This window comes from Gasterosteus aculeatus, chromosome 1 (assembly GCF_964276395.1).
Source record: "Gasterosteus aculeatus chromosome 1, fGasAcu3.hap1.1, whole genome shotgun sequence".
Classification (NCBI taxonomy): Eukaryota; Metazoa; Chordata; class Actinopteri; order Perciformes; family Gasterosteidae; genus Gasterosteus; species Gasterosteus aculeatus.
In genome coordinates this window covers 10,865,098-10,881,375 of record NC_135688.1, presented here as the reverse complement: position 1 = coordinate 10,881,375, position 16,278 = coordinate 10,865,098, and the positions used below count along the sequence as shown (strand labels likewise).

Below are 16,278 nucleotides of genomic sequence, written 5' to 3'. Positions count from 1 at the left end.
AAATAAGGCACTTATTGTAATTTGTAAAAGGTTAAAATATGTAGCTTTTCAATTTCTCACTCAAGCTAACAACTTGAAATGGATTTTTATTGTCACAAAAATAACTCATTAGGGCTTTAGAGTTTTTAACATAAAAAATGTAAACCACAACATTTCAGCTCGTTGATCGGAAAATGCTTCATGTTTCAAACATTATATTTATCCTGAAATATGTGCATATTTCTTATCACATATCAGCCATTTCACTATATTAGCTGCCATCTCATGTGGCGTCATTTCAATCATCTACCCTGTCAAATTAATTAATTTCCCCATTAGCGGCCTATGAAATCCATGTCAAGTCAATCCATGTTTTCTGCTTTCTCTGATTGAAATGGCGCATTATTCCCATCCCCACGAAAGGAGAGAGGAATCTGCTAATGAATGGATAATGAAAAAAATAATAATTGCATCCTTTCGTTTAAGAAAGTACAACAGAATCTCATCAAAAACTAGCAGGTCCATCACAGGCAAAACTATAGCTTACTGATGCATGGTAAAGGTGAAAGGCCAGATCGGCTCACTTATGACATTTCAAGTATTAAAACAACTATTGCTCAGTGTTCATTTTCTATGGCTAACCCCTCTCACTAACCCCGTGTTGTTGGTCATGTGCCAAAAGGTGGGAAGAAATGAGGGAGAAAGACACGAGGAGAGGAATCAGTTCTTCAGAGATAATGTCTTAGAGGACAGACTTCAGCCAGAGATAGCGAGGCCTTTGGCACAAACTACAGGTGAGTGGAACGCAGCGCCACAGTGGTCTAATAGCCCGAATATGATCTGAACCCACTCAAACTATATTTAATCCAGGAAAAACTGATGCTCTCGTCGTTTTTGCAGATTGAAGGATTCAGTCCAAGACAACGAACAGCCTCAGGACTCTTAATCTGCATTATTGTGCTCAACTGTCATGACAACTGTAAACACGGTGGGTGTCGTCATCTCGGAGTGGTGAAAAATTCCTCCCCGTGGTATTAATAAAAAATGGCCTTGTGTTGGTATGGCGATGAGGTGCATTTGAGGAGCTGCAGACATCAGCGGGAGGCAGAGAAGGATGACAACGAGCAGGGAATCAGAATATAGCTTCAAAAGCACAAAGCAATGTGCTCCACCTCCGCAGAGAGACGCTGCATCTCCTGCACAGAGGGCAGAGCTCTGGTCTGATTTTCTTCTTTGAGTGGTCGTGAGGGGAGAAGACTAAGACCTCCACCTCCACCTCCCACCCCTGATCTGAAACCCGAAACCCCTGCCGGCCCACGTGGACGCCGGGGGAGGACTTTAATGCCGCCGCTCTCGACTCGCAGGCCCACAGACTTTGACTTGGCCGTCGGCGCGCAGCAGATGCTCCCGGCCACAACAGCCGACGGGCCGATAACACAGAGCACAACAGACGGTCATCACACAGAGAGATCGGGGGCCCCGTACAAGACGGTCCCCATTAGCCCATAACCCTTCAATTCAACCTTCCTCTGGGGCTCACACTCGTGTGAAACACCCCGGCAGACGCAGCGTCCCGGTTAGGCCGGTTATTAGATTGGAGAGTTGTTCTGGGCACCGGGCCGGGCAGGGAGTCGCTCCGTAGAGACAAAAGGCAGCGAATCCAGTGTAAACAGCAGGAGCAGGAAACATTGTTCCCGAGCGAGAGAGCGAGATATACAAAATAGTTCTCGCACGCAGGCTGCAGAATCCCCGGCTGCCACAGCAAGTGGGATTGTACGTAAGATACGAGACGATGTTAAAAGTAAGAGAGGAGAGCAGTGAGATGCAGTACTTTATTGTCCCTTTGAGCAAAAAGCAGATGGGTTTCCTGTGTCTTTGTATTACAGCCAATTCAAGCAGCTTCCTGCAGTCCCATTAGACATGACTCATAGAAATCTGTGTCAGCTGCACAGAGGAGCACTGAAAGCATAACCAGATTTATTATCATAATACTGCTAGGTGGCATTCATTACGGACGTGTGCTGACTCAAATACACACACATACTTGATAGAATATTCATGTTTCCTACAGAAGACAAATCAAAACATACGAGCAATGTACTTGTGCTTCAATTGCAATGCACACGTTTATTGTTGTACTGTATACAACAACAAAATGTGCGTCTTGTTCATGTTTTAACACAAAATGATCGGTTTCTGTGTATCTGTGCAAAAGTTGCAGAGAAAATTAGTTTACGGAAAGACAAGTCACTCTTTTATTGTTATTTCTTTTATGTAATTCTTACGGACAAGGTTTGCATTTGCACACACACCAGAATGCTTGTAAGGTTAGAAGTCAAATATCTTAATCCAATACGAGGCAGTAAGTGAATTATTTTACTTTTTTTCTACAGCCAAGTCTTAACCTCAAACCACTCTTCTCCTCTCTCACACACACACACACACACACACACACACACACACACACACACACACACACACACACACAACACTAAAAGGAATACACACACACACACTAAAAGGAATACAATGATATCACCTGCTCCCATGCTCAAGCTGGCGTCTGCAAACAGGCTGAACAATCTCTAGTGTGGATACAGTCTGTAAACACGCAGGACCAGCTCGCAGTAACATCACACACAGAGAATGTATTCAGCGCATATCTCTGCAACACAATTCAGTAGCATCAACGCAGTCACATTATGTTGATACTGTCCATTATTTTTACGTTTTAAACAAATACTACAATTATTACGTATATTCATTAAAAAATCTGACCACGTACGAGTGTGACGTTTATAATTAAAAGGAGCGTGTGTGGCGCGGAGCTGATTCTGACAGCGAAACGGTCGCAGCCCATCAACGCGGCGGCCTGCGAGCGACCGGCTGGCCGGGCGACTGAGCAGCTTCCTGAGTAAATGACTAGCTGATGGGGGAGGAGGACACAGGGAGGGCTATTGAGACGGGATAATTACACGAGCAGCCGCGTGATTGACGACGGGATGGATTGAGGCAGCCAAATGTAAAAGTCAGTCCGCTCCTTCCACATTGCTGATAACACCACAGAGTCCTCGAAAGGAAGGAACAAGCCCCCGTATTTGTGTCGGGGCGAACACAGATGGCCGGTGTGAATGTTTGCAGATGTATTCAGCTGGAAAGAAAACAATGGCCGCCGAAGCTGATTGGATTGATGCACGGATGTGGATGACTTTCTAGTAAAAATACAAATCAACGCTTTTTGTTTTGCTTTCATAACGTGGTCTTTTTAATTAGTTAAAAGATACATTAAAGAGACACATTCAGGGGTTTGTTCTTCAAAAATGAAAATAGTAATAAATGATGTTACTAATCCACTTCAGGGAAGTTTCATGTAATTGTGCATTTGTATCAACTAATTTACCTGCAGTGTCTTCACAATGTACAGGATTTTAAAATACATATCTTGAGGAGTTTTGTTCATCGCTGTTGCTGTTATTCAAAATTACCTCTCTAAAAACCTTTGACTCTGACCAATATTAAAAACAATTTGTCTTCCTAAGAGTAATCAACTGGGGAAGTTTCATAGTGACACTTGTGAACGTCCATGACAAAGCTCCTACTTTACTTCCCCAAACAAAGAAAACATAGACCGACCCAGACATGAACCCAAGGACAGTTGCAAAATGAAGTAGGACAATAATGGAAATATAGTCACGCTATAAGAGTTTCAGATTTGGGAGTAAATCGCTTTATTGTGAACGTCCATTGTTAAAGAGGCCACTTGACTGCATCATTTTCCTGTTGTTTTTTTTACATGAGATTTGTTCAATAAACACACATCTAGTTTGCTGCTTTGCATCAACAGCCGCTCAGTTCAGCCGCCGTCACACGGCGAGGAAGAATATACGGGTGGCAGGAGAGATGAAGGGCTGCCGTCGTGTGTGCACGGGCAACAATTTCCTTTTTTGTAACAATCCTCCTCAACGTCCTCCCCCTTTAATCATCTTCCCTTTTCTTTCTCCTTCTCCCTGTCTGTCATTCTCTCGCCGCCTCCTCTCTCCCCCTCCTTTCTCCAGACTTCAGCTTCACTACAGAATCATTAGCTGGGCCACACAGCATGAACTCCGTTACCTTTGTCTTGGTCTCCACCTTTCTTCTTTAGAGTCTCATTATCCCTCCACGAGACGAGGTCAACAGTCATTTATTCGGCCAAGCTGATGTATTTATATTGTGTCGGTCTTATTTTCCTCAGAGAAACACCTTACTGTGCTGAATATTGCAAGCAGATATGCGCAATCTTTCCCTCATCAGTTCCTCTTAATGCACATTTTAATCCTCTTTCGCTCCCACTTTCCGCCGTCCTTTATTCCCGTCTGCCATCGGCCTCCCTCACATCTTTTTGACCTTTACCAGTGAAACGTTCAAAGCGATGCCATTCAAAGAAGCCTAAAAAGTAATTTCGGAACTGCCACGGTATAAAAACGGTGAAATAATGAATTATATGATAATTGATATGATATCTATGATATTAGTGTATCTTTCAAAAGGCAAACAATAATCAACCTTAGGCTAGATTTCTGCAGGGAGTCAGAATAAATTGCTGACCTTTCAGACTAAATGGTGGATGCCTGCTTCCATGTTTGGAAGTAAGCATCCACCATTTAGCGTAACGTAATTGGCCGATGGGTTTGGATATGAATACATAAATGACGAGCGGTTAAGGCTCTTCCTATAACACAAACTACAGGTGTGTCGGTACTGTGGGTGGTCGGTCAGTGTGGACGGGATGAGAGGATGTCAAAGCTTCAGTTTAACATTAAAGACAGATCACAGGCAAAGAGATGCGCTCTGACCACTTTATCCCCCCCATCTCTCCTCATGACTTCATATAATATATATTTATATATATATATAATATACGCTGTGGGGTGTATTCAGAGAATCTCACTGACCATGAAGGATCATGACAGCAGCAGTGCGACACATCAATACAATTATATTGTAGATATGGGGGAAATGTAACAGATAGGGAAGTGTAGGAATGGGAGAATCCCGGCAGCATGCGGGAGAGATGAAAGAGCCCGAAGAAGAAAAATCCAGAGGAAATCCAAGAAAGAAATCCAAAAACAAAAAAGGTGGAAAGACGGAGATACACAATTAGAAGAAATATGTATATGTAATAAACCGGTTTTCATTGTGGCGTAATTTCAATTTTTTTGTTTTTAAAATGTCAGACAATATATTACATTTTCTATGATATAAATTCTAAAAACGTCTTCTATTTCAGAAGAATTATTTACCTGAAAACTCCCTTAAAAAAACAAATCAATCGTCTGTCAAAAGTTTGTTGAATAATCGTCGGTCATTGGACTGATCGATTAATCAATGCAATGTTTTAGCTCTGGGTTTGTGTTTTTGCCACAACAGGCGGATGTTTTCAGCGGAAACGTTCTAAAGGTTAGCTGCTCGCACCGAACTGCAGCCCGACACGGCTAACGAGAGGCTGCTGAACTCAGGGGAGCTTTATCTGAAGAGTCAGATACTCCTCCCAGTAATTGGTGGAGCTAGAAGACGTGAAGCTGAGAGAGGGTGAATATTTTGGCCTAAATCTACCTGGTAGCTAGAAGCACAACTTCAAAATGATGTGGCTGGAAGTGTTAATTAAAAACTGTTCGCTAACAAGTTTGTAATATCAACTTAAAAAGGTGATGAGACGTAATTATAATGTTCATGGCTTCCACTTCTCCCCAAGAGGCAAAAAAGTAGGCTATTAACCTAAACCATTATCTTGATGGGAACTGACAATGTGTGTGTGGGGTGAGGGGGAGGTTGGGGAGGAAGGGGGGGGGACTATCACCTGACAAAGACGGACAGAGCCGGAGGATTTCAGTTACACTTCAGGGCCTTTTCTCCAACACGTATCATGATAAAAGCCGTTATCTGCGCCGCTTAACAACCCCTCTGCTGCAATAAGAGGACGTGAAAGGGGAATTCGGCATATTACAAATTCAATTTCAGCAGCGGTAACAAAGATGACCTAAAGCTAATTATCCCACAGTAGATGGGGAAGGTGTGATTACGGAATCTTTTTTTATTCATTATCAAGATTTCCATTTGCTGATGCCCCAGGACCCTGTTCTTCTTATGAGAAACGCAAGAACGGGCACCGAATTAATGGGTACATAAAAACAGGAAGAAGAAATCTCATAAAAATATGAGCCTCGTCACCGGATTTGCCAGACGGACAAATCCCCCGGTGAAATGCCAGATTGCTCACGCTCATTTCATGGCTCATTAATGCAGTTACCCCTCCATGTGTGGAACAATGTGCCATAATGCTCCTGTGTAGCGACAACAATGACGGGACACATTGGTGCTGCTTGATTCTCTCCACCTCTGAACTCACAGGGATAAAGTAAACATCTGCGCAGCACAAAGCTGCTGCTTCAGGAGCCACTTGCAGGGGCTTAAAACTCGCTGTTTGTGTCACTGACAAAGTGTCAACAGCCGACGTCAGGTCAAGGATGCCAGCAGAGAAAGAAAGAAAGCACGATGAAAGGAAAAATAAACTCCACGTTCATCCCGTTAGTTCATGTGTCACTCTGACACCAGACGCCACACACACACAAACACACACACACACACACAGTCTAAATGAAGCAGGAGCACTGCTGTGGAGGACAACGTTTATCTATCAAGCAAAAAAAACCTCATGTTTTATTTTAATAAACTGTAGGTCAAAAGGTGAAATCGTTCTGCCTGAACAAACTAAACTGAAAGGCTGGAAAGACGAGAGACGGGAAAGTGGAAGAGAGGACTCTGTTAGATCGGTCACTGACAGGAACAGAGCAAAGAGTAATAAGGGAGGAAGTCGACTCGCCGAGGCGATGAAAGAAAAGAGAACCGTATTATTAAAAAGAGATGGAGATCATCAATAACCATGAATTTATAACTATAAAATGTCAGAAAAAAAGAAGAAAAGAAATTGTATATGATTGGTAAAAGTGTGATGTGTAAAATGTGTAATATCCTCATCATTATGTTTTCCCCTCTTTTAGGTTTCAGAGTTTAAAGACGCCTGACAAACGGATCTTATCAGCACCATCTGTCACCAAATCACTGCTTTGCCGCCTGGGAGTGACGGGACGCAGTGAGTGGGGAGGGGGGGGACTCCATGAGCATTTTACTTTGGGCTGAGATCAGGCAGCAAAACATTGACTGATCAAAAATTGAACCAATGCAAACATGAAAACAATACACGGATGCAACAGGTGCATCAGTATCAGATGGCACATCCGAATTTGATGAGGAGCTGCTGCTCAAAAGGTTTGATTTCCAGTTGGTAAATTGTACAACAACATCAGCTGTTCTAAAAATGTGAGCATTTAATACTTTCTTGTTTTGTAAATTGAACATTTTTCAATTTGTACAATTGGTCAGTGCAGAGATGTCACACAACTACACGACACTGCGCATCCAAAGGTGTGCTGTTCGGATATGCCGTCCAGGCCCACTGAGACATGGACGCGAGGCTGAAGTAGTTGCATTAACCTTTAAATTAAAAAGAATATTAATCTAGTGCTGATCTGAACGTCTGTGACGTGCAATTTGCTTCTGTTTTATTCGCCCTGGGTTGCCTGTCGTTGGTCCGGCTGTGCACCCAATTTCTCAGATAACAAAGATGACAAATAACAAAATAAAACCAGATGTTGAAGCGGACATCGCAGTTAACGTGTTGTTGCTGGACAGTTTAGTTGGATATTGGTTTCTCTCTGAAGCTGATGAGGAAGATTGAGTGTGGCAAGCCGTGGACACTTTATCTCACCTCTCACTTACACGAACGTTATCTGTCAAGCATCATCCCGGTCTTAAGGGGTTTGATGTCAATTCCAACGATTCGGCTGTATTTTTCTATTTGGTGGATGAAGAATTGAGGGTTGCTATTCGGTCCGATTTCATTTAAATCAAGTCGTATTGCAGCACATGGCTGTTTGCACATGCATCCGTAACATGCAATGGAAAACGTGAGGAAAATCATTGTGCTCGACGTCGGTGCTTTACGGTTCGGTGAGGATGAGAGAGAGAGATCATCCAACGCGTGAAACAGGCGAGCGGGGAGCAATTTACCATTTTAAATCAGACACCCGATCGATCAAACCACACATGCACACGCGATGTGGATCTGATCTCACTTCTGTACACTTTACATTCTGAATCCAAAGAGCAATGCGGAGTGTCATCATTGCCTATTTAATTAACGACCCGTAGGAGATGAGATATCTTTAAGTAAAGGATGTCGGATACTCTGATCTCCCTCTCGAGTCCCGAGATATTAGTAGTCGCCAACAGGCAAGTGATTCTTCGCTTGGAATATGCCATCGGGTGCAATGGAATAAAAACACACCGTAGCCTCAATCACACCGCGCAGAGTCACAACTGTTGCTCAACGAGCGCACGTTCACAGAGCAGGTCAAAGAGGACCATCCACACGAATCAAACCGTAACTTACGTGTTTAAGTTCTTGCATGCGGTCCTTCATGGTTCCGGTAGATCACTCTCACTGCGCGCGCGCGTGTGTGTGTGTGTGTGTGTGTGTGTGTGTGTGTGTGCGCGCGTGTGTGGTGATGGAGCGGCGGGCGGAGACCGACACGAGGCGACGGCGCGCGTCTGGCGAGAGGAGGCGATTTGTGCACTTTAGTTTGGGTGGTTGGACCACTTCACGGAGCCGGGTGACGCGCACTAAAGGTGAGGCGAGGCCTTTCTCCGTTAACCCATTCCGCACCTGCGACTTCCTCCTCAATCTCCGCTAATTGACCCGCCTCTTTTTTTATTTTTTAAACGAGCCTCTTTCTCTGTAAGTTTTCTCTTTTCGCGCCGTTAAAGTCAGTCTGTGATTTTTTCAGCGCTGGAGGGACGAGAAGCTTCCAGCTGAAGCAGCACCGACCGACTGGTGAAACTGGTGGATTTGATTTTCCACCGAGCTGGTGGGGAGATAACGCCCAGCTGGTCGAGGGCGGCGGGGCGCACAGCGCCCTCTGCCGGCCGCACGCGGCGCACAGCAGCAAGAGGCCAAAGACTTCACGATTCATTTAGGATTTTAATGCAAAAACGCTTACAAATGTGTCAAGAGTTGCTTTTATAAATACAAAAAAATATATAGTTGAGTTCCTTTGTTTTTTTCCCTTTTTGAGATGAATTTACAGGATGTAAATGTAGTATATTTTAGGGTTCTCTTACTAAACAAAGGAAATACCTCTTCCAGAGTAGATTTATTCATTATGCTAAACAGTAGGTATTATGAGCACTCTGCTGATAACAATCTACATAAACCATCAAAAATAAGTTTTTCCCAAAACCATTTTGTGACGCTCCGGCAGCAACGCGTCATCAAATCTTAATTGGAAGTTAAATTAGTTTCCTTTCCCCTTATGAGCGAGGTCTATTTTCTAGATATGGACTCTGCCATTTAGAAACCTCCAATAATGTAGTGAACCGTCAGTATTTCCATGGCATCGTCTCATGGTGTCTCATTTTGTAACATTTGTAACAAGATTTCTGGAACTGTGCTGCATTCATTGAAGTCATTAATTCAACTGCTTCTGAAAAAACAGTAAATACAAATCTATTTTTGTAGATTTTTTAATTAAAACCGATCAGAAAAAGATTAGTCATTTAATATATTTATGAAAAGAATCCTTTGACATAGTTGGTGCTGTCCATGCCAACTCTGTCTCCACTGTGAGCAGTACGGAATTCTGTCCATGCTTCCCGACCAACATGAAGACGTATGAACATGGAGAGTGCAATCTGTGCAAACTGCCACACACTCAACCAAATGTAGAAAATGATTGACCATTACAGCATTTTACGGTTTCATCTCTTTCCCTTGGATTGAAGAGTTTGAATCCAAACACTCGAGGAGCTCGAGGGGAGATTGTGTGCAGAGTTAATGAAGGCACAGCTGCATGAGTCACTTAGAAATGAGGTCTTCTGTGACGTCCGGTGTATTTTGTGTCGGCTCGAACCTCCCTGCAGGACAAGCAGAACGCAGCAGAGAGAGAAGAGGTTCTCAGCAAGTGTTACAGCCTAAAGCTAAACTTGGGAGCATACAGATTCAGCACAAGACAATTCAAATATTTGTTTTAAAACACAGGAGTAGTTATCTGTACGCACCGTCCCTGCCTTCTCCTCCTCTCCTTCTTCTCAACGACCCAATCTCGTCCCTTCTTCACCGATTTCCCCTTCATGTTTTTGAACCGACATCTTCACAAAAAACAAATGGTGGTTGATTAGCGTACTTATAATGCACCTCGTGTGACAACACACATGCTGAAGGTTTCACACATCCAGTCACTTTGTGCAACCAGGAGGGAGCGTTACTTTGTAAAAGGGAGGAAAAGCTGCCGGACAGGGTTTTAAGTTGGACAGGACAACGACCCTTTTCACATTTATCTCGGTCCTTTGGCTTCATCAAAGCAGGTACGACTGGAACTGCAAGAATGAGGGCCAAGACCTGTTTTTAAATGGCTGTTAACACAAACTAATAGAGATATTTCACATTATCCAAGTTGAGTGTGCTGCACAAGTAACGCAGAGTATTACTTATCATATCCAGCGTGTGAGTAAATCAGACCAACCATTTATATTTGTGATAATTCATCACTAAGCTAAAGTGACAAATGTCTAGTAATAAGCTAGAGAAAAAAGCACGAAATTTTTAATATTTTTTAAAAATCATCATGTGACGCATACTGCATATTTCTGAATAAAATCGACAAAAAAATAAATATAGAGGAAGTCTTGGGACAAACAAACTCTTCCAACCACGTAAACAGCTTCAGTTAAACATCCAAATAATAATAATAATAATAATAATACCACCTTTGTCCTGAATACTGGACCTGGTTTGGAACACCTCTGTCTGAGGCTTCTGTTCCCAACCCCTGAAAACAACAAACAGATAACAGTGGTCATCTAGTAGCTAAATAAAATGCACACATCACCACTAAATCCAACTCCTCTCATTCTCACTTTGGGAAGGACTCCTGTTACTCCGGCAAACAGACACAGGAAGAACCTGGAATCAAACAAGATGTGTGTAATTGATTGAGTAAATCAGACTGACCATTTTAATTTGTGATAATTCATCACATCGTTAATGTGACCGTTTAGTTAACATAAATGTCATTGTGCTCTAATGAACCTGCGGTTGCAAGTACTCTCCTGCTGATTTCACAGGCCATTAAGAAAGAATCATTTGCACACGGCTGCAGCTGCACACGTCATAATTGAAAGCCCAGCTTTTATCATCGCTACTGACTTTTTAGCCTTGCTGCTGTTGGGGTAATCCACCACCATGCCTCCACCGAAGCCTGCCCGCATGGCCTGCGTTGTAATCAGCTCAAGCTTAGGAGGAAAAAAGAAGACAAATTTAATCAATCTGTAGAAAACATCTGGTTTTAAATCCATAATGGACAACGTTGTTTCACCTGCTCGGAGTTCTCTGGATAAAGCTGGAAAACTGCACGTGAGCCTCTTGACTGAAAGACAAAAAGAGTGAGGAGGAATAAGCATCAGAATATGATATGGAATCTTGATGCTTAAATAGTTGAAGAAGGGAACGGGAGTGATGAGACCGTACCAAAGAAGAGTAGAGAGTACTAAAGAAGGTGTACAGTCTTTTAGGAGGACTGTGTGTCCTCTTGTCGGCATTACAGAGCCACTGCAGAGCGGAGATGCTAACAGGGAGTGAAGCAAAAGGAAATGAATAACAGAGTCATAGGTTTTCTTAAATGTCTGTATTTTCAGCATAAGCATGTTCTGTTGGTCACCTGATACAACCGTCAAAGGTCCCGGGTCTGAAAGGCATCCCGTGACCCATGTCCCCCACTAAGAGGTCTCCCTCTACTTCTCTGTCCAGTGCAACATCTGTCAGAGATAACGCGAGTTGATCAGTGTTTCAGAAATGTTTTAAAATTTGTGATTCATCTCATTGAACAAGACAAACGTTTATTGGAGATTCACCAATAATGATATGATGATTTGTGTTCTTATTTGTTTTACAAATTAAGGAAAGCAATGTATATAACTGACCCAACATGGCAGTGCTGATGTCCACCCCAACCCAAAAGTGTCCCTCCTCTGACAGGAAGTCTCCACTGAGACCAGAGCCGCACCTGAGAGACAGAACAGATCGTTGTCACCTTAGAGTCAGAAACGCACAAGATTATATTTTTCTCACAACGCCTTATTTTAAAGTAACGGGAGACCATTACAATCCTCACTCACTGTATATACAGCGGTGTTTCTAACAAGTGGCAAGAAGTTCATTTTTCAATTACACATCGAAATACATTCAGAATGTGTGTGTCTCATCTAAAAGATGGATTAGCATTAACACAGCAAAATTAAGCAAAAGTAACCTTTTCTTTAATGATAAACAATGCACATCATTTTTAGACAATGCTTAGTCGTATTAATCAATTTAGTCACGTTTAACAGTATAATTCATGTAAACAGAGTAAGTATTACTCCCTCACCCCACATCTAGCAGGAAACACGGCTGTCCCTCCGGCAGGTTTAGGAGCTCTACAGCTCTCTCTGACATCTGGGTCTGGATCTCAATCATTCGGGAGCTGCGAGGCAACAGAACACACAAAGGCTTCAGAGACTCAACTATATTTGTGTCCGACAAACACAGAGATCATAACAAACACTCACTTCTGAGAGTATTTCTTTGCTTCGGCTTCATTGTAGTACTGCGGGGATGAGATCAGATCAATTCGTCAACACTCAATGGAAACATCTGTCTGCTGGCTTCACTGTGGCCCCTGATTGTGCCTCTTGTTTATTTACATCACAAATACGGAAAACCAGCAAAATAGTTAATCACAACACAGTAACAACCGAGTAACGATGGTAAGCTTACTGTTTAGTCAACAAGTATACAGTTCCTCGTTAAAATATTGATATATTATTACGTTCGTTAGCTCGAAAGTGCTACAGCTGCTATCGTTAGCAGCGAAACACCACAATAAACCACGTCACTGACCACATCTGGAGGAGCCGTGTGTTCGGGCCGTCGGCAGCTGGAGGTCATGGTTGTCCTGGTGTGTGGGTCGCTATCTAAAGATGAAGAGTGAACGTGTAATATCCGTTCGTGAACAAGCTAAATGTTGTGATAGCCCACGGTCCACACGTGAAAACCAATGACGTCACACGTGTGCGACGTAAAAACGACTTCTTCGTTGACTTGAAAGCAACACAGTTCAAACAGACGCGTTTGTCGCCACCCTGTGAGCGCCCAAGTACATATGCGTTACATTATTTTAATATTTAGTTAACACATTATTTCAATCTAAGAATGCATATCGTTCTTACATAATTAATAATAAAAAAGCAATAATTAATGAAATTAAAGAAAAGTAAATTAATTAATTATTTGCCAGAAACACAAAAAGTATTCAATTAAAGGATATTTAGGCTAATGTTAACTGTAGAGGCTCGGACATCCATATAGTCTTTCCCAGAAGGTTCGGAATATATCATCTTAAAATAAGGTGTTTTAAACTGGTGTCTTTAAGTTTTACGGCTATTATTACTAGATATACCTTGCAATCCACGTCAAACTTCAACCTGTTGTATGGCTCCCTTTTTTTCCGTAAAAGTCGATCATAAAAGATTGACATTTCATAACACTACGTAACTATCGCTGCCGTCTGAAATGATTGGTCCAATTGGTTAGGCGTGATATATACTTCCTGTAAAAAAACGGACTCCTATTGGTCCTCGTTAATGACGTAGCCTTTCCGGATGCCGCGTCATGAATTTAGCCGACTCGTTGTCGGCAAAATGGCCGAGGTAGGTCAGAGGCTGGCCACCGGGGTTTACCGGGTTTCCGCTCTCAGAAACACCCGGAATCGACCGGTGGTCACCGGAGAAGGTCCCGGATCTCTGTTGGTTAACCGCACTTTCTGTGACAGTCGACCAGAAGACGAAGTTCAGCCAAGAACCAAAGCGACACAATGCAAAACAGAGAACCTTTCCAGAGTGAGGAGAAGTGAAAGTAAACGGGAAAATGCGACTTTACTTTGCTCCACTTCTTTGGAGCTGGACTCATCCCGTTTTATCAAAGAGACCCTGCAAGCTCCCCCGACGGCCTGGTGCGTCTCTGCAAGACTGCGCCCTGTCCTCCAGGAGAAGCTGCTGCCTGGCCCCATGACCCCCTGGACCAGAGGAGGTGTCTCCATCCACCCCGACGCCTTCAGGTGCCCCCAGCAGCTGCGAGCTTTCTGCACTGTCGTCTTCATCCTGGCCGAGCGCGGCTCAGAGAGCCGGAAGCGTCTGAAACGGCGCCCTGACACCCTGCAAGCCTCCAGTCGAGGCTACAGCTGGAGGAGGGACAGCGGCTCAAAGCAGCCCCCTCTGCTGCACAGGAGCAGGACGTCCTATTACGACACCCTCAAGGTGTCCCCCGGTGCCACGCAGTCCCAGATAAAGACAGCCTATTACAAGCAGTCCTTTGTCTACCACCCCGACAAGAACCCGGGTGACGAGGAGGCCAACCGGCGCTTCTCTGAGATCAGCGAGGCCTACACGGTGCTGGGCAGCATCAGCCTGAGGAGGAAGTACGACCGGGGCCTCCTGAGCGGGTCGGACGTTCAGGGCGCAGGGAGACCGTCCTCCAAGGAGGCCGCGGGCCGACCCGCAGGCCCCCCCCAGCAGCAGCAGCAGCATCTCCACAGAGCCAGGCGCTTCTCCCAAGCGGGGGGGAAGGCCATGTTCGATTTTGACGCCTTTTACCGGGCTCACTACGGGGAGCAGCTGCAGAGGGAGAGGGACATGAAAGCCAGGAGGCAGCGCGTGCAGGAGCAGCAGGAGGAGTCCCTTAAAAGGTGGAGGCAGGGGAAAATGATGGAGATGACCGCAGCGATGCTGCTGGCCATGGCCGGCCTTCTCATCGTGAATCTCAGCAATTCCTGATGGAGAAGCTGTAACCTGGTGTGCATGTGGAGATGGAGATGGAAGTGGTGCCATCATCTCAGACTGTTTTTTTTTTTTTTTTTGTGAGTTGCAGGAGTAAACAGACATCAAATAACTGTGTCTGGTCTCTTAAAGGCCTCCGATAGGTTTGTTATTCATAAACTGTGTCTACTCACAAGCTGATTGAATTGAGACAGCAACTGAATGCGATCCAACACACTCACCTAGAAAGGCATTATTGATCAAAACGGTAATCTGAAAACCTCACAGCAGGTTACGGATTTACTTAGTTTGACCGTGTAAGTCCCAAGAATCCAAAATGCCCCATGTATATTTAGTTTATTACATAATCACAATCTTGTAAAAGTTGATACTTTCGCAGGTGTTTTAATGTGAACAAACACGATTTAAAACAGACCTGCAAGTTCAGTTCTTTTCTTCTATCAACAACCAATTGTGAAATGATGTGTTCCAGTTATTTGTAGTGACAAATAGCCAAACAAGCCAATTTCTTTTCATCCACGTGAGCAATGCTCAAATCCTGTGACTTATACACTTCAGCTATGCAGATAATGACTTGAAAGTATGCGATTACAAGATTATTAGGAAGGTAATGCACATTTCTGTGCCTTCTTCTAGACGCTGATGCGTTTGTACTGTAAATACACAATGCCACATTATGGTGACTTGGATGTGAGGGAAACTGTAAAAAAAGTTTGTAAAAATTGTTTTATTTCTGAATATTTATAGTAAATTAGCTGTGGCCATTAGCAAGCGTGTTTTTGTTCTTTTTGTGGTTGTTGTAACATGTGACCTCTAGAGGGCGTCCAAGTACTTAAAGATCCAAATTATCTTTGGCTTTCAGCTTGAGGCCTTTAGGGCTCAGTGAGGTTAAACTGTGTGGAACAATATTAATGAATTTTATGGAGGTCTCCGCTTGCAAAGGGCTGCTGTGGTGAGCGACTGTACGTCTGCTCTTTTCCCCGAAGCTGCTTCATTTTGGAAACATCGATACGTCTGTGTTTAAGTTATCAGGCTTTAAACTGGCCCAGGTGGACTAGTGAAACTACGACTGGTTCGCTGGCTGTCGCACATTTATAAAATGACACTGAACATGTTACGTGTGTTCACATAAGGACCTAATATTGGAACGAGGGATGTGGGTTCTAATCTTATATAAAGTGAAACAAAAGCAAACCACATGACGTCGCGTCTCACACTCCAGTTCTTAATACAGATGAATAAATAGAGATGAGAGAAATCATCTACAGGCCGGTTCCCCAAATGAGAAAGCGTTTCGGTCTGAACCCGTCGTGTTGTGACAGTTTTGAGTGAATA

General features: G+C 43.6%; 3 protein-coding genes across 7 annotated transcripts in view; 1 reads left to right on the top strand and 2 right to left on the bottom strand.

Moving 5' to 3' along the window:
- Positions 1–8,941, bottom strand: part of stx1a (syntaxin 1A (brain)) — a 36,377-nt gene extending 27,436 nt beyond the window's left edge. For 4 of the 5 annotated variants that reach the window (XR_013461941.1, XR_013461944.1, XM_040185503.2 and 1 more), the window contains exon 1: positions 8,468–8,940. Coding sequence is in view for 2 of the 5 variants with exons in the window: in XM_040185503.2 (XP_040041437.1) it covers positions 8,468–8,497 (30 nt within the window). In the remaining 3 variants the exon portion in view is untranslated. Of the gene's footprint in view, positions 1–8,467 lie in introns of all 5 variants that reach the window. The other variant, XR_013461943.1, reaches the window with a different exon arrangement.
- A 640-nt stretch (positions 8,942–9,581) lies between these two features.
- On the bottom strand, positions 9,582–13,782 carry bud23 (BUD23 rRNA methyltransferase and ribosome maturation factor). Its single transcript, XM_040185535.2, has 12 exons — positions 13,010–13,782; positions 12,679–12,716; positions 12,498–12,593; positions 12,052–12,134; positions 11,790–11,886; positions 11,600–11,696; positions 11,448–11,498; positions 11,279–11,364; positions 10,990–11,035; positions 10,840–10,901; positions 10,132–10,221; positions 9,582–9,987 (listed from the first exon to the last, which is right to left on the bottom strand). The coding sequence occupies exons 1-12, from the start codon at positions 13,055–13,057 to the stop codon at positions 9,933–9,935; spliced, it is 849 nt and encodes a 282-aa protein (XP_040041469.1). The 5' UTR covers positions 13,058–13,782; the 3' UTR covers positions 9,582–9,932.
- On the top strand, positions 13,767–15,710 carry dnajc30b (DnaJ (Hsp40) homolog, subfamily C, member 30b). The gene has a single exon (XM_040185477.2). The coding sequence runs from the start codon at positions 13,771–13,773 to the stop codon at positions 14,938–14,940; it is 1,170 nt and encodes a 389-aa protein (XP_040041411.2). The 5' UTR covers positions 13,767–13,770; the 3' UTR covers positions 14,941–15,710.
- The last annotated feature ends 568 nt before the right edge of the window (positions 15,711–16,278 follow it).